The 24,234-nt window shown below is 40.0% G+C and overlaps 1 protein-coding gene across 1 annotated transcript in view; it reads right to left on the bottom strand.

Moving 5' to 3' along the window:
• The window catches only part of dis3l2 (DIS3 like 3'-5' exoribonuclease 2), a 299,652-nt gene extending 276,022 nt beyond the window's left edge, over window positions 1–23,630 (bottom strand). The window contains exons 1-3 of the mRNA XM_043702288.2: window positions 23,532–23,630; window positions 19,812–20,712; window positions 885–1,028 (exon numbers count right to left, since the gene is read on the bottom strand). Of these exons, the coding sequence (XP_043558223.2) occupies window positions 885–1,028; window positions 19,812–20,676 (1,009 nt within the window). The 5' untranslated portion in view covers window positions 20,677–20,712; window positions 23,532–23,630. The remainder of the gene's footprint in view (window positions 1–884; window positions 1,029–19,811; window positions 20,713–23,531) is intronic.
• Window positions 23,631–24,234: the final 604 nt, after the last annotated feature.

Genomic DNA, 24,234 nt, shown 5'->3' with positions numbered 1-24,234 from the left:
ATAAAATATCAAAATAAAGATGCCGTTTGCGGAAACTTCAGCAAAAAATGAGTGCATTGAACAGGTTCGTTGAACAAGAAATCTGAACAACATACATCAAAAGCGCAGAAATAAAACCTACACAGTACAAAAAGGTCATGAGAAAAGCCTAATGCTCAGTCCAAAAAGAAGCTGTTATTAAACACACTGATCATTGACAGGGACACCAACTGATACCCCTAGTGGACACTACAGCAGTAGTTTCAGTGGTATCTCAGTGTGTATCAAAAACAGATGAGTCACTTTGTGCTACATACTAAGAATACTATTTATTTATCAAAGAATAATTCACTGTAGAGAATAGAACAAATCTATTTGATAGAATCTGTAAAATGTTCTATTAAAAAAGCAATGTTCCAATTCATTTCTAATCAGAACTGTATTCATAATGATTGCTAAACTAATAGAACACTTTGAGGAACAGTCACTCGTAAAATGATATGGTTTTAATTACCTCACTAATGTTAAGGCTCACCTTGTATCTCAAAACTTAATTTAGGACAACTGTCTAGTTGCAAATGATAAAGTCACAGACTGATTCATTGTAACTGGCACCAAGGGACAGATTTTTATTCCCGGATTGGGTGTGGAAAGACAGGAGAATTTGTCTCCAAAATCCCAACCTTAAAAATGGCAGCCCAGATGTTGGATTTTCAGTCCATGGGGTTGGGCAGATCAGATAATGAGGTGGTTGATCCAGAAGAATTTAAGAGGCTGCTCAGTACAGAGGTGGGTTAGTTGGAATGCCTGTCTATTGGATCCAGCACTGTGAATTAGGTTAAAAGTAGAGAAGGAAACATGAATATACATCTATACCTAGGAGAATTTTTTTTTAAAAAACTTACTATTAGCGATCACAGGTTTAAAATTCATCTCATCAGCTCCATCCAATGATTCAGATTTCTTTCTCCTGTCAATGGGTTGATTGCTTTTGAGTGAGTCGTGACTGTGCTTAGATTTTGGACCAGGTCGCCTGTCTATAACTTCATCTGAAAACAGACAATCAAAATATTTAACATATATGGTATTTTCTTACACCCAAAGGTGTATGTCAACAATTTGAAATACAGAAAAGAATGAACCACAAAACTTCACAGTTTATATCGTCCATCCTACAAACTAAGTTCTTCAAAGTGAAGAAAATAATGGAAATGCAAAACGCTTTGTTCTCTGGTACAAGGCAAAAAGTATGAATTGTTTCATCTTATCTATCCTCACTTTCTCTTATCAAATTGTTGATGCAAGACAATAAACTGATTAAAAGTAAACTACCTGTGCACCTGTCTCTTCTGAACATAAGCTTGCTCTCTCCAATTTGTTGCCATCTCAAAGCAACTACTTTGATTCAATTTATCCATTCCCTTAACTGGCAACAACACCTTCCCTCACTATTCTCCCTTCCAGAGTAAAAAAAAGTTTCTTGGTTTCACCTCATATTTTAAATTTGATTATTTTGGGGTTTTTTTGTTGCTATCCCTCAAATATCCAAATTATCTTTGGATGATGGTGTTAAGCTTGTTGCATGAAGAAAAAAGAAACATACAGTAGCAGATGGGATTGCACTAAAATTAACCACCTCCTGAAATTTGTTCTTCGCTCTGACTACTTATCCCAAGATCCAATAAATTTCATTACTCCTGCTATAATGTGTATTGTTCATTTTAGACAGATATCCACCAAAAGCTCCAGATTCCCCTCTCAAATTGTATCCTGCACTCGATGCCAATTAGCTTATATTTCCATTGCTTATTTCCTTTACTCTGGTGTCATTAATTTTCCATTTGTCCACATTATGTACAATTTGCCATTCAGCAAACTATATTCAGAACCTATCCAGATCCTGTTATATTAGGTTTGCCTTATTATTGTTTAAATTTCATTCCTGCAGTTGTGTTATCTATATGCTTAAATATTTTTTGTTAGGGCAAGACCAGGCTTCCACTTTCCCTAAAAGTGAAATAAAATATATCTGCTTGATCGTTTTTGGTCCTTGTTGTGGTTCTCAACTATCTTCACTTGGCAGCGACAGCAGAATGGGTTACCATTCCAGACACCAATTAAATTACCAGTTAGTTCATGATTTTGACATCAGGGCTAACACACGTACATAATAACTGATCTCACCAAGTTTGAACAGATGTTCCTTCCATCTGCTCATTAAAGCAGATTAAAACTTAGAATGTAGCTTCGGGTGGCTTTCAGTCCAATAAGTATCATGGCTGCATTTAATTGCCCTTTTCCCAGTTCCAACAGGGAGGTGGGATTTAAAATGTCCTTATGATCTTAGATGGTAATAGTGGATAACTCTAATCCCAGAGTGAAACCTGACTTTATAAATCACAAGTTTAATTTTTGCAATTAGTTACCATGGTGTTAGTAACTTAAATTTCACAAGAGGCTGTCAATGTTCTTTACCAAAATAAACAATAAAGTTATGGAACTAAAGGAAGAAAAAAATAAATAACACTCATTCTCCACCTACAGATTAGAAAGATGCTATCACCAAAAAAATTTAAATGTTTTCCCCTTTCCATATGCTCAATTCCATTGAGTATCAAGCCCATTTAACTCTTTACTTTATTCTTAACAGACTCTTTCCAAAGTATTTTGTTTCCACTTCAATGGCCAAAATCTCTTTTCAGATCCAACAGCTGGGAACTTCACAAACTTACAACCTGGAGATTCTACAAACACAAAGACTATCCTTCATCTAGAATGAGAAGTTCTTTTGCACTGAAACTTGACTCTCCTGAACTGATACCTGATTCTAAACTGAACTCAAAGAAACTAGGAGGTCTTGGACTATTTTCTCTGTTGATCAACTTTGTGAACACTTCATCAATCAACATCATAGATACCCTACTATGCACTTGACTGAATTTACATGCTTTCTTGGAAATGATATATTTATTACATGGTTCCAAACATCAATGACTTCTTAAAATAAATACCTTCATTGAACTGAAACCAAAATTTATATCAACTCTATTTTGAAAACACAAATTCCCAAATGATAATAAACTTTCTCACAAAATAATTGGATAAATTCATTTTATAATGTTAGTGTGAGATGTCATTTTTGATGTCCTAAACATCTATTTAAATTTTATTTTGGATGTTAGAAATTTGAATTTCTGCAAGAAATGGGAACTGAAAGCTTCAGGTGAAAATGTACAGAAAACAATGATTTACAAGTTTCCCTGATGTATGTGCAGAGCAATACTTCAAATTCATAATGGAAAGAAAGCACTCTTTTTTTTTATCAAGATATGTCTGGCTCCAACATTGTCACATTTATTGTCCACTTCTAGATGCCCTCAAGCTAGTGGTGAGTATTCTCTTTGAGGGACTGAAAGTTCTTGAACAACTGTGCTCCTACAGATGATGCCTAAATTTGGATTTGCAACATGATAGCACAGTGTCAATATAGTAAAAATGACACATGTTGTAAGTTTGCTCACTGAGCTGAAAGGTTTGCTTTCAGATGTTTCGTCATCATGCTAGATAATATCAACGAGCCTCTGGCGCAGCACTGGTGTTACATCCCGCTTTCCATTTATGTGTCTTAGTCTCGTAAGGTGGGTGATAACATTTCCAGTTCTTTTCTCAGAGGTTGGTAAATGGGGTCCAAGTCGATGTGTTTATTGATGGAGTTCCAGTTTGAATGCCAGGCCTCTAGGAATTCCCATGAATGTGTCTGTTTAGCCTGTTATAGGATGGATGTGTTTTCCCAGTTGAAGTGGTGTCCTTCTTCGTCTGTATGTAAGGATACTAGTGAGAGTGGGTAATGTCTTTTGGTGGCTAGTTGGTGTTCGTGTATCATGGTGGCTAGTTTTCCGGCCTTCTGTCCGATATAGTGTATGTTATAGTCTTTGCATGGTATTTTGTAAATGACATTTGTTTTTCTGGTTATTTGTATAGTGTTCTTTAGGATCACTGTTTAAGTGTGTTGGTAGGTTTGTGGGCTACCAATACAAGACAGATCGCCAAAACATGAAACCGGATGGATCCACCACACCCCACATCTACGGACTATCTAAAGTACACAAACCAGGGGCCCCCCTCAGACCCATTGTCTCACTACGTGGAACACCGACATACAAACTAGTTAAAGAACTCCACCACAAACAGAAATACCTAAGAGAAGACTCATGCCAGTCCATTCACTCCACCCAAGAATTCCTGAACCCCAAAGACACCAAGATAGAAGAGAACAAAATAATGGTCTCCTTTGATGTAACAGTCCTATTCACATCACTTAACATCAGCCTGGGCAAACAAGCACTGACTGCACTACTAGAGGAACCAAGTACAGAAACATCTGACAGCATCAACTTCATCAGCAAGGACAACATCCTCAAGCTAATAGATCTGTGCCTCACTACCCACTTCACTTTCAATGACAAGACCTACAAACAAATCAATGGAACACCCATAGGATCACGAATAAAAGGCTTCTTAGCAGAAGCAGTAATGCAGAGACTCCAATGAACAGCCCACCCCATGATCCATCCCAAACTTTGGGTCCGCTACATGGATCACACCTTTGTCATTACAAAATGGAACAAATTAGAGGAAGCCTACATCAGCAACAATATCTTTACTGGCATAAGATTCACAAAAGAGAACAACAGACTCCCCTTCCTAGATGTCACAGTGGAGCAAACAGTTAATGGAGAACTTCAGACCAGCATCTACAGGAAAGGAACACACACACACCAGATACTTAACTACATCCCAATACCCACAAACGAAACCGCATCAGGACATTATTTAAATATGTCACACTACAGAACCCAGGAACGGCAAGCAGAAGAAAAATTCCTTTACAGCGTATTCAAGAAGAACGGGTAGCCAATAAACACGGTCCACGGATTCCTAAACAACAAACCCAAACAAGCAGAAACAACACACCCAGAAACTCTAACCACATTACCATATATCAAAGGCATCTCTGAAATGACTACCAGACTACTCTGGCCCCTGGGCATCATGGTAGCCTACAAACCTACCAACACACATAAGCAGCGGCTGATGAACCTAAAGGACACTATACAAACAATCAGCAAAACAAACATTTAGAAAATACCGTGCAAAGATTATAACAAAGACTACATTGGACAGATAGGCAGGAAACTAGCCACCAGAATACATGAACACTAACTAGCCACCAAAAGACATGACCCACTATCATTAGTATCCTTACACAGACGAAGGAGGACACCAATTTGACTGGGACAACACATTCATCCTAGGACAGGCTAAACAGACTCGCATGGGAAGTCATTGTGGCCTGGCATTCAAACCTGACCTCCATCAATAAAAACATTAATTTGGATCCCATTTACCAACCTCTGTGAATAAGAACCAGAAATGATATCACCCACCTTAAGGAACCAAGACACACAAATTGAAAGTGGGACCTAACACCAGTGTTTCACTGGAGGCTCGCTGATGACGTTACCTAGCATGGTGATAATACATCTGAAAACAAACCTTCCAGCTTAGCAAGCAAACTTACAATCCAAACCTCAAACCTGAGCTACAAATCTTCTCAAAAATCGCAAAAGTCATGCATGTCTAAGGTACAATGATATACAGTCATCGAGATGTACAGCATGGAAACAAACCCTTTGGTCCAAATCTTCCACACCGACCAGTTATCCCAAATTAATCTAATCCCATTTTCCAGCATTTGGCCCATATCCCACTAAACCCTTCATTTACCCATCCAGATGCCTTTTAAATGTTGTAATTCGACCAGCCTCCTCTGACAGCTTTTACATGCACCGCTCTCTACAAGAAAAAGTTGCACCTTAGGTCCCTTTTAAATATTCCCCCACTCACCTTAAACGTATGCCAGTTTTGGACTCCCCTACCCTGGGGAAAAGACCTTCAACAACGCCACCACAGATCTACTTTTAAAGTCCTGCCCTTGTTTGCATTACCAAAATGCGATATCTCACATTTATTCAACATTAAACTGCATCTGCAACTCCTCAGCCCATTGACCCAATTGATCAAGATCTCTTTGGAATCTTAGATAACTGTCTTAAACGTCTACTGAGAATGCGTATTAGTTATGAGCAGATAGGGAAAGAGTTACATTTTGTGAAACAAGAGGTTCTGCTGAGCATGGCTCAGATCAGATAAGAACTTGCAGTTAACAATGGGGTGCTGGAGGCAAAGGTAATGAGTTAACAAGGTGGAAAAGCATTCATTATGTAGAGTCATTTAACAATATTGGAAGCATTCAGTATGTAAGGTCAGTTTAACAAGCTGAAAACTATTCATTATGTGAATCCAGTTATGGTTAAGAATTCATTGTGTAACAGCAGATGGGCTTAATCTTTGGTATTGATACTCGCTGATTGTAACAGTCACCCAATCAATATGTATGTTGCCTTATCTGGGTGCTCCACCCTATAAAATGACGATAAAATTCATTAGGAAACTGCTCTTTCAGAGAAGACCGAGAACTCATGTCTCTGTGCACATGGGCGATCATTCTCTCTCGCTCCAGGGCATGGGACAAAGATGAAGGACGTAAAACTATACTGTGTCTCTGAGCATTTTGCTTTGACTAAGGAGGGAAGCGGGACAACACCACTATACCTCCAATTTTGGTGTCTTCCACAAACGTACTAATCAGGCCTCCTATGTTATCATCCAAATCATTTATATAAATGGCAAATAAAAGTGGACCCAACACTGATCCTTGTGGAACGCCACTGGTCACAGGCCTCCAGTCTAAAAAACAACCTTCCACCACCACCCTCTGTCTCTTACCATAAAACCAATTTTGTATCCAATTGGCAAGCTCACCCTGAATCCCATGTGATCTAATTGTACCTTATGAAAGGGTTTACTAAAGTTCAAGTAAACAATGTCTACCACTCTGTCTTCATCAATTGTTTTTGTTGCTTCATTAAAAACTCAATCAAATTTGAGAGATATGATTTTTCCTCACACAAAACCATGCTGATTATCCCTAATCAATCCTTGTCTCTTCAAATGAATAGAAATCCTATCCTATGTTTTCTAAGACCTCCAACTCTTCCTCTTCTGTAATATGAACTGCTTTTAAAACATCAATTTTTTTTCCCCCAGAGTTCTCTAACCTCTATTTCTTTCTCAGCAATAAAAACTAAAGCGAAATAGTCATTTAATACCTGTCCCATTTCCTGAGGTTCAACACAAAAGACAACCTCGTTGATCTTTCTGTGGTCCTACTCTTTCTCTCGCTGCTCTCTCGCTGCTCTCTCGCTCAAACTGATCAATCTTTCATCTTGAGGCAACCCCTTCATCACAGGAACCTTCCAAAGTAGCCTGTTACATCCTCAAAAAAACTTTAAATTTGCTAAACACAGTTATCCATTTATAAAATCATATTGATTCTGCCCGATTATGACCCTTTAAATGTCCTGCTACTACTTCCTTAATAATGGATTCTCGCATTTTACTAATAAAGACAGATGTTAGGTCTCTAGTTTCCTAATTTCAATGTCACTCCTTTCTTGAAGAGAATACTTAAATTTGTGGTTTTCAACTAATTTCTGTAATCGAGGAAATTCTGGATAATTATAAACAATGCATTTGACATCTCAACAGCCACATTTTCTCAAGGCCTCAGATATAGGTCATCAAGTCCAAGTAACTTGTTGATTTTTAATCCCATTAATTTTCCTATCACTTTTTATCAAGTGAGCTTTCATTCTTTACATATACATCTTGATTTTCTACCAGTCTCGAACTCAGAGTCGCAGTTTCAGCTAAACAGCCCATCATTTTGGGATAAATTGAGGCAAAATATCAGAATCACAAAGATTGGAGTTGGATTTGTCATCTATCAAAAATCAAGGTCTACAGGGAGCAGGTGGGAATGTGAATTGCAACAAATGATCAGCAATGGTCTTATTGAGCATCAAGAAGGCTTAAAGAGTGTTATGGTCGACTCATTCTTATTTTGAATGCTCTTACTCTATTATTTGACACTTTGATTCCAGAAAATTATGCAGACATCTTCTTAAAGGCAAAGGTGAATTCAGAACAGAATTTCAAAGAAAACTCAAGAAGGTAAATTAGGATTGGCATCAAGAAGCTTGTTTCTCTCCAGAAGCATGGTTATGAGTGGACCTCCAGATAATGCACTAAAGGCAAAACAATCCATGGAATCATCTCAGTTGGATGCCAAGATTATCAAGGGGATCGGCTCCTTCTAAATAATGGGCTAATTTATACCAGGATAATATTCAACTGCATTTAGCAGCAGAATCAAAGGAATAAATGTTATTTAGGAAATTACATTTTAGCAATCACTGCACTATTCTTGACTAAATCAGTACAAGTTCTTACTTCAGAAAAATTACATTACAACTTTTGTCATCCAAAATACAGTTTTTGCATAAGCCCATTATAATCAAAAATTATTAAAATTGCTCCATCTGTAAAACACTAAACTAATAATTAGAACATAGAACATTATAATATAGTACAGGCCCTTCGGCCCTCAAAGTTGCACTGCCCTGTGAAACCAATGTGAAGACCATCTAACCTACACTATTCCATTCTCATCCAAATGCCTATCCAATGACCATTTCAATACCCGTAAAGTTTGCAAGTCTACAACTGTTGCAGACAGTGCATTCCACGCCCTTACTACTCTCTGAGTAAAGAAACTACCTCTAACATCTGTCTAATATCTATCATCCTTCATTCTAGCCATCACAAGGCTCTCACTGTCCACTCGAACTACAACATCCTTTGGCATGATCCACAACTGAACCAATCACAGTGTCATCTGCAAATATACGAACCCATCCTTCTGTGCCCTCATCCTGGTCATTTATAAAAATGACAAACAGCAGTGGACCCAAAACAGATCCTTGTAGTGCACACTAGTAACTGAACTCCAGGATGAACATTTCCCATGAACAACCACCCTCTGTCTTTTTTCAGCTAGCCAGTTTCTGATCCAAACCGCTAAATTGCCCTCAATCCCATGCCTCCATATTTTGTGCATTAGCTTACCATGAGGAACTTTATCAAACGCCTTACTGAATGTTCCTGCTCCTTGGATGCTGCCTGACCTACTGTGCTTTTCCAGCATCACTCTAATCTTGACTGAAATCCATATACACCACATCAATGGCTTAACCCTCCTCCACCTGTTTGGTCACCTTGTCAAAGAACTCAATAAGGTTTGTGAGGCATGACCTACCCTCCACAAAAAAGTCCTGACTATTCCTAATCAACTTATTCCTACCGAGATGATTATAAATCTTACCTCTTATAACCTTTTCCAACCTTTTACCTACAACTGATAATTCTTAACTATAGTGCCTTAATTGTCAGGAAATTAGGATTTACACTAAAGATTTTAGCAGCTAAACTAAGGGAGCCAATTTAAATTCAATAAGTATAACTGATAAAACACAGTTTAGAGAACATACACACAAAACGAAATTACTTCTGCTGCCACTTTAAAACCAGAAATACCCATATAACCTACAATTCTTAGAATAGTTTCTGGTAGTCTGCATTTTAAAATTAAACACATATGCTATATTATAGAAGGACTACTTGAACTATCTACTTAATACAAACAGCTTTTAAATGGAGATATTGTTGGATGCAAGGCATTTCCAAGCAGTAGGTATACAACACCTTATAAGTCACATGGGCAGAAATCCAAATGAAAATAAAAAGTACGGGTATAAATCGATTCAAAAATGCAAAGTGGAAAAACACTATTATAAATTTAAAATTGCAACTTCAAAAATCTTGCAATTCAGCATTACACATTGCAACAACTCTGTTAGTTTTGGAGAAAATCAGGCTTTTTGTAAAAACAAATATTTAACCTGCCACATTTCCATTGGTATAAAAGCCAAGCAACAAGACAAGAGAATGATTTGGTCAATCCAATACTTGGGACATCACTCAACTATTTCCAACCCAGTGCTGTCTGTGACTAAAATAAGTTGATGCATACACTGTTGCTCCACAAGTCAATCCCATCCCTCCTGAGTTAATTCTATAGGTGCCAACTCTCCAAAAAAGGACCATGGACGAACATAATGTTAGAAATACACTAACGCACAATGGAAAGACAGCTTACAGGTTAAAAAAAAACAGACTGGTCATAATAGTATATTCGACATTTAAGCTGAAACCAATTTGGAGTGGCAAAAAGTACTCTTATTTTTAAAATTATATCCATTGAAGAAAAGACAAAACTACATAGTGCCATGGTTATACTAAATCAAAGATACCAGGGAAACATATAAGCCAAAAATCCAAACAGAAAGAGGCACAGGGCTAACCCAAATATCGGAAGACTGAGATATAATTAAAGATTTGAGGAACAAGACTTCTGCAGTTTCAAAATATTCTTCCGTAAACTAAAGTAAGTGTACATGATGGCCCAGATCTTCTTGCTGGAATCTCCACTTCTGACTCAGATCAGATGATAAGTTATTTTTCAAGGAGTCTACTAACCAAACCTCAAGGCCAGGAGCCTTTCCAGCTGAAGTAGTAGTCCACACAGGCAGCAACAAATTGGATCATCAAATAAGTCACACTCACTCTTTCACAATAGCTGCTGTATTCCACAATTTAAAGGTGTTAAAGCTACTTGTTACTGAGAGAAGGTAGACAAGGTAAGTGAGGGGCTACAGATACCAGGTGGGAGAAGGGTACAGGTCATGGATGATGTTAGCAACAATATCAACATTATTAAGTAAAATATGTTCAACTTACTTTGCAGTCTGTCAGGACTATTCAGGTTCTGACCTCATGACAGCCTTGATCCCAATATGAACAAAAGAGTTGGACTCAAGAGAGGTGAGGGTAACTGCCCTTGACATCAAGCCAGCATTTTACTGAGGGTGGCATCAAGGAGCCATCACAAAATTAGACTCATTGGAAATAGAGGGAGAACTCTGCACTGGTTGGAATCATACAAAGGATAATGTCTGTAGTGGTCAGAAGTCAATTATCTCAGCCATAGGACACCACTGCAGAAAGTCGTCAGCGTAATATCTTAGGTCCAGCCATCTTCAGCTGCTTTAACAATGACTGTTCCTCCATCACAAACTCTTAAGTCACTTTAATTGCATAATGTTCAGTACAATTTATGATCTCTCTCTCTCTCTCCACACTTTCCCTGGAGTTCCACACAGGGGTGAACCCTAAATCCCCCCTTCCCCTCATAATCTCTGTCAAAACGTTCTGCGCATGTGTGCACGCACGCTATTTGGTGACTTACTCCACAAAGGCTGCAGCAATCTTACTGTTGATATACAGTCCGGTTGCCCCTCGGGGCGGGGGAGGTTGTTGGGGTGCGGACGGGGGTCAGACGGTGGGTGTGGATATATGAGCAGTGGGGAAGGGTGAGGGGGGCAGGGTCTCGCACGGTGTGCTTTTGTCTAGTCTCCTGAACGGGGAGCAGACTTCACAGAAAACTCCGAGCCCCGGAGGAAAGCAATTAACTGAACAATCAATTGTCCGAGCAAAATGGAGCCCACCCATCTCATTCGGATAATCGAGGTTCCTCTGTATTGGCCCTTAGCATTGCTGAATTCTTCCATTATTAACATCATGGGGCTATTATTAACCTGAAGTTGAACTCGACTCGCCGTATGAATACCATGGCTACAAGAACCGATCAAAATGTAGGAGTGCTGCAGTGAGTAATTCAACTCCCAACTCCACAAAGCTTGTCCACCATCTACAACAAACAAGTCAAGGATGTGATGGAGTACCCCCTACTTGGATGGATTAATGCAGCTCCAACTGCAATCACTAAGCTTGGTACCAACAAGGACAGAACAGTCAGTTAATTGGCATCCATCCAACACTTCTAATATTTGCCACAATGCAGTAACAGCAGAATATCCAGTCTACAAGATGCATTGCAACAATTCCCCAAGATTCCTTCAGCAGCACCTTCCAAACCCACAAACTCCACGAGCCAGGAGATGGATAACAGATACATTCTGGAACTTCCTAACAAAACTATGGAAGCACATACACAACATGGACTGCAGATGTTCCACGAGGCAACCCAATGGCAGCTTCTCAACATCTATTAATGACGGGCAATAAGCATTGGTCTAGCCAGTGATGCCCATAATGTGAATTCATAAAAATATATGCAGGTGGGTAGGAGGTATCTAGGAAGTCTTATGACTTGGAAGAAGGCCAATCGGTCAGTCAAGTCTGCATCAGCTCTTCAAATAAGCACGATTACTTAGTGCCAATTTCCTGCTATATCCCAACATCCTTGCACATTATTTTTATTCATGATGACTCAATGAACCTACCTCCAAACACTTCAAGGTGGAACATTTCATGCTCTAACTACTCGCTGAGTGAAAAGGTTTATTTCTCATATCACTTTCGCTTCTTTTGCGAATCACTTTAAATCTATGTCCTCTCACTTTCGTCGCCTTTACAATAAAAGCACTTTCTCCATATCTACTCTATCCAACTCACTTTGATTTTGAAAACCTCTATCAGATCTTCTCTTGGCCTTCTCTCCAAGGAGAACAGTCCCATCTTTTTTAATCTATCCTCATAACTGAAGTTTCTCATCCTGAACCATTCTCATGAATTGCTTCTGCATTCTCTCCAATGCATTCACATTGTTCCTAAAACACGGCACCCAGAACTGTGCACAATACTTAATAGAGGTCTAAAAGTGTCTTACACAAGTTCAATATCAATTCCTTGCTCTTGTGCTCTAAGCCCCTATTAATATAGTTCAAGAAGGGTGTGGGATATTGGCAGCAGGTCAGTAGGTGATGGTTGAGGGTGGGAGTGAGTCTCAATATAGGAATTTGGATCTTTGGGGGTCAGCAAGAAATGCATTGGAGGAGAGAATTCGGAACTGGGAAGGATACTTGGGGGAGGTGGGTCATGTTTGGGCTCAGAGGCATTCAGGTATCCATGGGGTAGTTGGGAAGGAGATAGGATGCTGTTTTATAGTCAGCCAAGAGTTAGAACAGGTTTTATTCCCACTAACTGATCCTGACTAATTATTAAGGAGACTAAGTTGTAACTCCTTAAAATCTCCATTTCTAATTCAGTGTTGGGCACCTTCTCAGAGGGTTCAAGATGTTAGTTACTTCCCTTATGGAAATTTTGACTTTCCAGGCAATCATGATGAGTCGGTTACATACAGACTTTCACACTGCCATAATGTGCAACTACAGTCGACACTTCAATAATGGTTATCTCCCATTGAAGATCCGCGCCAACATTCGAGGTAAAGATCAAACACACCAGAGCATAACCTCAAAATGTACAACAATAAGTACAAGGTATCTTACGATAAAAATGAAGAATTTAGGATAGCTGTCAAGAGCAAACCTACATATGAAGAATAATTAATGCTTGTAAGAAATTTATAATGAAAATAACTGTTTAATAATTTAACAATGAATGAAAACACTTTTGACTCCTTCAAAAGACAGATGATATGGAGAAAGTAAAGCGTCTCTTTTAATACTCCAAGTAGTTTTGCTCAATCATATTGGGATCTTCTAAATCTATCTCAATGCTGTGCAATTAAAGAATAGATACCGAGCTAATATTTATCCCTCCAATCATAATTGTTTTAGCATTCATTTAACAACTAAAGATGTATACAAATGTCAAATACCAATAAGGTCACTTACATTAAGTAACAAAAGCTAAAGTTTTTGCCTTATACAATGCGCCTTTTGACCATTCTTTTCCAAACTTTCTAAGGGTATACCTGTAAAGGTACAGGACAGAGAAGATTTGTAGCTCGGGTGCTCGTTGCTGTGGTTCTGTTCGCCAAGCTGGAAGTTTTTGGAAGTTTTTGTTGAATTTGACTGGGACAACACTACTATCATAGGGCAAGCGAAACAAAGAACAGCCAGGGAATTCCTAGAAGCTTGGCACTCATCCACAAACTCCATCAACAAACACATAGACCTGGACCCAATATACCGGCCACTACAGCGGACAGCTGAAACTGACAACCGGAAGCGGCAAGGACAGGCCACTATAAATGCCGCAGGAAACACCACAGAAGCGCTTCACAGGAGGCTCCCAAGCACTGAGGATGTCACCTAGACAGGGGACGAAACGTTTGCAACAAAAACTTCCAGCTCGGCGAATGCAACAAAAACTTCCAGCTCGGCGAACAGAACCACAGCACATGATAACTTTGCCAAGACCTGATAGATGGAGTTAGGTCCAACATCAAAGATATGAAATTTGGAACCATTTCCCAATACTTATTTACCTCCCTGTACAAATAAAATTTTCTTAACATATATAGAGATGGCAACGAACTAGTGATCACTCAACCAGGTGGGGAGTCTGGTAAAGGAGCTATAACATTCATTATGGCAGTCACACAACAGAACTTATCTTATGGGGTCTTTAAGGCCAGTCACATATTTGAATCACTGTGAGCAGAATAAGGAGGCTGGAGTTACTGAATCAAGTGTAAGCAATATATGACCCAAAAGAAGGGCCTAACATTTGTGAGTAGTGCAGACTGCTATTTGAAATCACAGCATTATATAATATCCAAGTGCTGAAACCCTTGAAAACCAACAGTGAAATAGCTGTTGATATTTGGCCATTAGAAAAGACATTTAAAACTGTACAAATAGGCCCCAGAGAAGGAGATAATCTCTGGTGGCTTAATTTGTGAAAGCAGTCTCAATTACTGCCTGTAAGGGAATTCTATCTGCCCAGCAAAACATCAAGCTATCTGTTGGGGCCTGATGGGAAGACTCAATGTATGTTGATGAGGCCTCAGAAAAAGTGATGCAATAGGCCATGCAGAACACTGCAGAAATTGCTCATGAATAAATCAGGTCCTCCAGAGAGCAGACTCATAAGGGACAAATACAAATAAATCGAGCCACCCAAACTGGCAGTGGCTGAAACAATGTAGGACCCATCACTGGTGGGATTTTCTACTGCCAGGGACTGCAGGATGTCATGTATCTAATTGGTGGAAGGTAACCAATATGTGTCTGGCCACCCAAACGGTCATAAAGGTAGCTTCAACACAAAATTAGTTATGTGGTTAAACCACCGGCTGAAAAGAGGGGCTGAAAGGGTTAAAGAAAAACCTACCCTGCAAAGCAATAGTTAATGGCACACAGTTCAGAGCTGCGAGCTGTGTATAAACTCAAGGACACAAAACTGTTAGCTAAACGATATGAAGGAATAAATGTGGGATCACCCATTCCATCGATTCTAAGAATCAACGTATCTGCAAGATATCAAAGGAATGATAATGATAATGCATGCAACTACATATAGGTTGGTTATTCTTTGAATCTCTGTGCCTTTAAAGATGTCATTAGAACACCAGGAACATTGGACAGAGGAAGATGATTGATATACATAAGCCAGACATGAGCTGTTATGTTAAACGCAAAGTGAGGCTTGTAGTGCAATCAGTGTGGTGCTGGAAAAGTGCAGCAGGCCAGGCAGCATCCGAGGAGCAGGAGAATCGACGTTTCGTGCATAAGCCCTTCTTCAAGAATGAGGCTGGTGTGCCAAGCGGGCTGAGATAAAAGGTGGGGGGGGCTAGGTGGGGGAGTTTGGGGGAGGGGCGCTGGGAATACGATAGGTGGAAGGAGGTGAGGGTGAGGGTGATAGGCCGGAGAGTGAAGAGGTTGGGAAGATGATTGCAGGTCAAGACGGCGGTGCTGAATCCGGGGGTTGGGACTGAGATAAGGTGGGGGTAGGGGAAGTGAGGAAGCTGGAGAAATCTACATTCATCCTGTGTGGTTGGAGGGTTCCTAGGCGGAAGAAGAGGCGCTCTTCCTCCAGGCGTTGTGTAGCCAGGGTCTGGCGATGGAGGAGGCTAAGGACCTGCATGTCCTTGGCGGAGTGGGAGGGAGAGTTTAAGTGTTCAGCCACAGGGCGGTTGGGTTGGTTGGTGCGGGTGTCCCAGAGGTGTTCCCTGAAACGTTCCGCACGTAGGCGGCCTGTCTCCCCAATGTAGAGGAGACTACACCGGGTGCAGCAGATACAGTAAATGATGTGTGTGGAGGTGCAGGTGAATTTGCGACGGATATGGAAGGATCCATTGGGGAGGGAGAGTGTTGTCCTGAGCTGGGGCAGGGCTGACTGCAGGGAGTGTAGGTAACGGCGCATGGCTGCGAGCGTGGAGCGGAGGATCCGGAGGGAGGTCTGTTGCTGGAGGCATTAACTCCCCCTCCCACTCCGCCAAGGATATGCAGGTCCTTGGCCTCCTCCATCGCCAGACCCTGGCCACACGATGCCTGGAGGAAGAGCACCTCATCTTCCGCCTAGGAAACCTCCAACCACACGGGATGAATGTAGATTTCTCCAGCTTCTTCACTTCCCCTCCCCCCACCTTATCTGTCTCAACCCTCGGATTCAGCACCACCCTCTTGACCTGCAATCTTCTTCCCGACCTCTTCACCCCCATCGCCTCTCCGGCCCATCACCCTCACCTTCCACCTATCGTATTCCCAGCGCACCTCCCCCAAATGACCCCCACCCCCACCTTTTATCTCAGCCCTCTTGGCACACAGCCTCATTCCTGAAGAAAGGCTTATGCCCGAAACGTCGATTCTCCTGCTCCTCGGATGCTGCCTGGCCTGCTGCGCTTTTTCAGCACCACACTTTTCAACTCTGGCCTCCAGCATCAGCAGTCCTCATTTTCTCCTTGCAGTGCAATCAGACATGATAGTATGTACATGCATGTACGCTAAATGCATACTATAGTTAGACTGGCATACTTTCATAGTGATCAGTTAATTGTACTCCTGCAGTGCATGATGCAAACCAAATAAACAGTAACAATGGATTTAGATAAGTGTACCCCTCTTAATTAATGACAATTTCCTGCAACTGAATTTGAGAGTATAACTGCCTCTGTAATTCTTTGTTCAGCATCTTCAGTGTGTTGAGTTTAGATCGTTTAGAGTGCCTTGCTATAGCAAGTAATAAAAGCCTTTTTAAGCACTTTGTAGATCTCCGTGGGTAAGGGTCAGAAGATAGCAGGATGACTATTAGACCCTGAAAGTACCACAACATATTTCATTTATGATGAAAGTATGTTGTTTTAGTAACTTTGTCACTTTAGCCATTTTGTTTGTTCATACAGACTTATGCAGAAAAATTACATTTTTACAACTTCAAATGTCCATTTCATGACACTGATGAATGCCAATTATTATAAACTTTGCATTTGCAGCTGAATGCTTTACAGATTGAGAATTTTTAGTAAATTCAGCAAGACTATCTGAATACACATCCCTGTACTGGTGAAAATGACAACATTATTGTAGCATTTCTTATGAATTCAGAATTTAATCATCATTATAACAAAGCTACACTTTTAGCATGTGGGATCAATAAACCAGTCATGACTGTGTCCCTTTTGTTCACTGCAGAAACGTCTAATTGGAAAGCTCAGACATTTTGCATTAAATTAGCAATGATGAAATCAGTACACAAAATGCCTTATGATATGATGTATATTGGTGATCTCAGCCTTGCAGAAAATTCCATCCCAGTAGTTTTGCTCTTCTTTATTCTCAACTTTAAAAGAATTCAGTCTCTGCCATTAGTTAATGTTAAAGAGACACTTAAGACTTGGGAGGTGTATAAATGTTACATGTTGAAGCAAAATTAATATACAAATTTAAAAGCCAACCAACTATGGTATTTAAGGATTTTTGTCAAAGCTGGACATAAAGTCATAGGGATGTACAGCACAGAAACAGACACTTCAGTCCAACTTGCCCATGCCGACCAGATATCCCAACCTAATCTAGTCGCATTTGCCAGCACCCAGCACATATCCCTCTAAACCCTTCCTATTCATGTACTCATCCAGATGCCTTTTAAATGCTGTGATTGTACCAGCCTCCACCACTTCTCTGGAAACTCATTCCATACACGCACGACTCTCTACGTGAAAAAGGTGCCTCTTAGGTCCCTTTTAAATTTTTCCCCTCTCACCCTCAACCAATGCCCACTGGTTCTGGACTCCCCCACCTCAGGGGAAAGACCTTGTCTATTTATCCTAGCCATACCCCTCATAATTTTATAAACCTCTATAAGGTCACCCCTCAGCTTCTGACACTCCAGGGAAAACAGCCCCAGCCTATTCAGCCTCGACCTGTAGCTCAAATCCTCCAACACTGGCAACATCCTTGTAAATCTTTTCTGAACCCTTTCAAGTTTCACAACATCCTTTCAATCGGAAGAAGGAAACCAGAATTGCACATAATATTCCAAAAGTGGTCTAACCAATGTCCTGTACAGCCGCAACATGACCTCCCAACTCCTGTATTCAATGCTCTGTCCAATAAAGGAGAACAAACCAAACGCCTTCTTCATTAAAGTTTGTGAGAAGATTTGTAGCTCGGGTGCTCGTTGCTGTGGTTCTGTTCGCCGAGCTGGAAGTTTTTGTTGCAAACGTTTCGTCCCCTGTCGTCCCCTGACAACCGGAAGCGGCAGAGACAGGCCACTATAAATGCCAGAGGAAACACCACAGAAGCGCTTCCCAGGAGGCTCCCAAGCACTGAGGATGTCACCTAGTCAGGGGACGAAACGTTTGCAACAAAAACTTCCAGCTCGGTGAACAGAACCACAGCCTTCTCCATTATCCTACCTACCTGTGACTCCACTTTGAAGGAACTATGAACCTGCACTCCAAGGTCTCTTTGTTCAGCAACACTCCCTAGGACCTTACTATTAAGTCCCACTCTGACTTGCCTTTCCAAAACGCATAGCAACGTGCAGTATATCAGTTTAGTATCAAAACGGTGACAAGGAAAATCAATGCAATTATCCTGGATTCATTAAACAAATAGTGAAGAATGTACTCAGTTGAGCACATACCTCAACCACACGGTCTTACTAAAATTCCTGGAAATATGCAGCTCTTCATTGAGGCTTTTCGCTGCATGGGATGGCACTGTAACAACAAAACTAAAAACAACATCTGTTTAATAAGAATTTCCCTCTCACCGAGTATGCTCTAAGTTGATACATAGGCAACAATCTGCTCCAAAGACCCTGGTCACATTTTGTGTCAAATTCCACCATAGCTGCTGAGGGAACCCACAATATTTCAAAACAAATCAACATTTTCAGTAGAACAACTCAATGTTCTAACAGAATGTCATTTCATCAAATGTGCTAATGATAATGATCCTTCAAAAAAATCCAAAATCCAGATAGGCATCCAATGCCTAAACCACTAAATGATATTAATCAGATATTAGGCGCAACACACAACCCTTAATAGAAAGTGTTTGAGTGCCCTCCCTGTACCAGAATGCACAGCAAACCAGCAATTTAAACATTTAGTTAGGGATTTTCCTATTGTAAAAACTTCTAAGTGATGATAATATTTGTGGTGAGGAATTTATATGCAAAATCAAATGCAATTGTTTGCAAGGTCACAATAAAGAGGATACATTTAATTTTTTTTTACGAAAATCAAATTATTTTCTGGAAAGTTTTAAAGCTTTATTTTCTTTTTGGCTCAGTTTGGGTGAATTTTATTCCCACCTGCCTTCCTGATTAAGAGACACTGTCTTGACTTTGAGCAATTGCAAGGGTTTAACAAATTACATCAGCATGTCTAAGCATCTGAATTTTGAGAAAATTAATTTTCAAATTGTATTAATTCTTTGAGCATTTTCCCATTAGATAAAAATATTTAATACTCAAAGCATAAGAATTCAACAACGTTTAACAGGAAAAAATATCTTCTATTGCCTTACTTTGCAAATGGTCGATATTGATTTTCTCTGGCACAGTAGGTCCTAAATCATGAAGTGCAGTAATTTGGTCTCCAGCATATAGTCCACCAGAACACTGAGTTACACCCAAGCTTATGTCATTTTTTCCTTTGCTCTTTCTTCTGTTTTTCTTTTTCTTATTGTTCTGTATTTCCATTTCATTAATTATTTGCACATGACTTTCCATTCTCCCTAGATCAATATCTTGACTACAACTGTCAAAAGATGGTTTATGCCTTGGCAATACAGACTCAGAGTAATGATCACTATCTCCAGCAGCTGCAGTTTTTTCAAGCCCCACAAACTCTTTATGGTGATCTGCATGTGGTTTTGGATGGTCTTGTTTAGGCCTAGTTTCCTTGAACATAACTTCATTTGCTGATTCAGTATCTTCATCCTGGTTGACATTGATGCCTCTTTGCTTGTTTTCCTTCCTGGTTGTCAAACCCTGTTTCTTCTTCCAAGGGTCAAACATGTCTGACTCACCAGTATTCCCAACTTTTTCCAAAAGACTAAGAGGCATGCTTGTCAACACAGCAGGTCTGTTATTCTCCACAGACTGGGTACATTTATCTCTTAGATATTGTCCAATATTAAGATCTTTTTGTTGCATCATTTCTACTTCCGAAGGATTCAAATGAGTTCCAGGAGTATTTCCATTTTCATCATTTTTGTCTATGCAATTGATTTGCTGAGCAAATTGGTTTAGATATGCTCTAAACCTTCCACTACGATGCTGATTTACCAGCCTGGAATAAGCATTTTTTTGTGGATAGCAAATCTTACTAACACTATATCTTGCATCAAAAGAGGGAAATGTTTCCTTTGTTTGTCCTGAATGATCCATTGGTGATGTTGGTAGCCACAAAAGAGAAAAGTGAAGCTGTAGAAAAAATAATACTCATCAGATGTATATAATATATTATCCTGGAATATCCAAAAGTAAATGTTTAAAATAGCTTTAAAACAACAGCCCATCAGTGGTATCAGGACAAGTGATCAAAGAGGCAGGAGAAAGAGTGAAACTTGATGGGAAAACTACTATTAAAGAACATTATATTTGATTCACAAAATTACTGAGGTGAATTATTTTAAAAGTGAAACTCATTTTTTTAAAAAACTGCAGTAACCTTCATGAGTTCATTTTAGATTATCTTACTCTCTTTTGTATAGCTTACTCCCTTTTCCTAAAGGTTTATAATTCCAGAGTATTTCACCTAAATTAAAATCATTTGACTCCTCTCTATCAAAGTGACAGTTGAACCCAACCTTGCTTTAATGCAATCTTCACACATCATTATTTTCCACAGATCACTTGGACAGTCATGAGGAAGCAGACCCCCTGTTAGATCTCTCTATACTGAGGAAAAACTGAAACAATCATAACATTCCCCATTATTGCTGCAGCTGACATCTGCTAATTTAGCACAGACGAGATGGAAAATAGTACTCTTCTGATGTCTATGATTCAATAGCACACCACAAAGTATTAAGTCCAACAATGAGTGGATATTTGTTTACTTCAAAATGACTCAAATTTTGGATTAGAGCTGTGCACATTTGGGGTTAGCTAATTTATATATCCTCAAGGCAGATTTTCCCTAGAATGTCAGAGGTTATGGGGAGAATCTTACAAAGATTTATAAAATCATGAGGGGCATGGATGGGATGAATAGCCAAGGTCTTTTTCCCAGGGTAGGGGAGTGTAAAACTAGAGGGTATAGGTTTAAGGTGAAAGAGCAAACATTTAAAAGGGGCAACATTTTCATTCAGTAGGTGGTGCATGTATGGAGCTGCCAGAGGTGGTGGTAGAGCAAGCTGGTACAATATCAACATTTAAAAGGCATCTGGATAGGCACATGAAGAGGAAGGGTTTGGAGGGATATGAGCCAAATGCTGGCAAATGGGACTTTATTAGTTTAGGATATCTCATCGGCATGTACAATTGGACCGAAAGGTCTGTTTCCATGCAGTACATTCCTTTGACTCTATGGCTCCAAATGAAAGTGATCATATGTCCAGCAATTATATCTAATCATAACCTTGAAAGATACAACAGACACTGGTTGGTGAGGAGGTGCACAAAAAAGACTAGGTAAGAGAGCTGTAACTATTAATTGTTTCGAAAAGAAATTAATCTATAAAGAGTGATGAATTAGTGTCACAGAGAAACAAGTGTTCATGTACAATTTTGCTTTAAAAAGGCACAACAAATAAGTAGTGTAAAGTTTGACTTCAACAGAGCAAAAAGAAACTAACAAAAATAAATAAGAATTAGTTACTGTATGTTTCTTACATACTCCATTCTGTCTCATCAGTGTACAAATGTGTACAAGACCACAGAAGCAAGGCAAGCAGACAGCTTACCCACTTTGCTCAAATTTTTCTCAACTGTCATCACCCAATCAAGGGGTAAGCTGAATAGGTCACTGAATATGCCCATAGTAGCCAAAGATCAAGGTCCAACTACCTTCGGCTGCTTCATCAATGACATTTTCTCAATCATAAGGTCAGAAGTGGGATACTGATGATTGCACACAGGCAATTCCATCCATAACTCCTCTGATAATACAGCAGTCCATTCCTGCATGCAGATAGGTCTGCACAGTCAGGCTTGAGCTGTTGAGTAGAATGTAACATGTACACCACATGAGTGTCAGTAAATGACCATCACCAACAAGAGAAAATCTAAACATCTTCCCATGATGCTCAATGATGCCAACGTTTCTGAATTTCCCCCATTATCAACAGGCTGGAAGTTACCATTGATCAGAAACTTAATTGCACCAGCTGCATAGATACTGTGGCAACCAAGCAAGTCAGAAGCTGAGAATCTATGGGGAATGACTCACTTTTTGACTCCCAAAGTCTGCCCACCACCTCCAAGGCATGAGTCAGGAACACAGTGGAATATTTTCCACTTGTCTGGATGAGTGCAACTCAAACATTTATACTATTCAAGCCAAAGTGATCAAAACCCACAGCAATCACCTCAAATATTCATTCCCTGTCACTGGCAGTACAATGTAACATTTCTAAGGTGTAATACAATAACTTAGAAATGGACCTTTTAAATAGCACCTTTCTTAATACCTAACAACAGGATTAGAAGATTTTGGGAACTTCACTGTCTGCAATGACACCTCCACTCACCATTTTGACATGGAACAATAATCACCATTCCTTTACTGCAAATATCTTGGAGCTCCCTCCTTCACAATACTAAACAAACTATTAAAGCATGCAATTCACCACCATCTCCTAAAAGACAATTAGGGATTAGCAATATGAAATGCTGGTCGTGTGATTGATGGTTACATCATATGAACTGTGGTTCAAATACCTTCAAGTGATTAAAATGGGTTTGTAAACGCCCATGCTTGACAAAAAAATTTAGAATACACTCAAATAAGCTAGCAGTCTGTCAATCAGGGCAATGACCTTGGATGGCACCAGCACAATGAAGGACTCCCAGATTGAGTCCAACAGCGGGCCCCCTACCACCAGTGCCATACGATTAGCAACTGGAGAGACAGTTAGCTGTCCCAGTGTAAGGCCGTGCGCTCCTTTAACCAGGAAGGCCCATGAAATCAACAGATGCAGACTCGGCGCAACTCAAAGATGAGTTTTCTCCTTCAAGGAAAGGGATCGGTCATTGTGATGTACTGAACAAAACACCCGCTCCCAGCTCCTGTGACTTACAGAAGGGAACAGCTAACATGAAGGAAGTGCCATTCCTCAGTCAACAGCAGCTGGAGCCTCTCGAGCGCTGCACGGCAGCGAACTCCTTCCAGGTCACATTGCCCGGAAGCTGGGGGTGGTGGTGGGAGGCATTGCATTCTGGGAGATGTGTTCTGGTCCATCCCTCGCGTCGGTGCCCCGTCGCCCCAGAACCTTGAACGAGTCTTGCAGCCCCCCCCTCCCCCGTTCACATCTCTTACATCTAAAATGCAATGCCTTATAACATATACATTATTCCGATAGTTTCCAAGATTCATTTTTAGAAAAGGCAGTTTGAAGTGTCGACGTTTGCCCCACAATTGAGGTCATTGCCAGTTTTTAACGACGATCAATCATCGTTGCCACCTTGGACAGCAACTGCACAGACAACAAAGCAGCCGACAATAGGAAGCGTCTGGTTTGATATAAATGTATTATTTAGAAATGAGACAGATGGTATATCGTAATACAGGAAAACACATTAAAGCTGACATCAGCCTACCTTCCTTTGCGTAGATATAGCGACTTCCTCCATTATTTTTAGAAATAGTTAAATATTAGAGAAAAAACAGCCGGCAATTCGAGTAAATACTGGAACTGTCCTCATGCCTCCAAGTAATCGGTTTAACGCCTCCATAATATTGTCAAATTATTTATGTAATCAGTATTGCATGTAAACCATCTT

The sequence above is a fragment of the Chiloscyllium plagiosum genome, unplaced genomic scaffold (genome assembly GCF_037043375.1).
Source record: "Chiloscyllium plagiosum isolate Xiang-an unplaced genomic scaffold, Cpla_swu_hap1 HiC_scaffold_13, whole genome shotgun sequence".
Classification (NCBI taxonomy): Eukaryota; Metazoa; Chordata; class Chondrichthyes; order Orectolobiformes; family Hemiscylliidae; genus Chiloscyllium; species Chiloscyllium plagiosum.
Note: the sequence above shows the minus strand (reverse complement) of the source record. Positions and strands in the feature narration are given on the sequence as shown.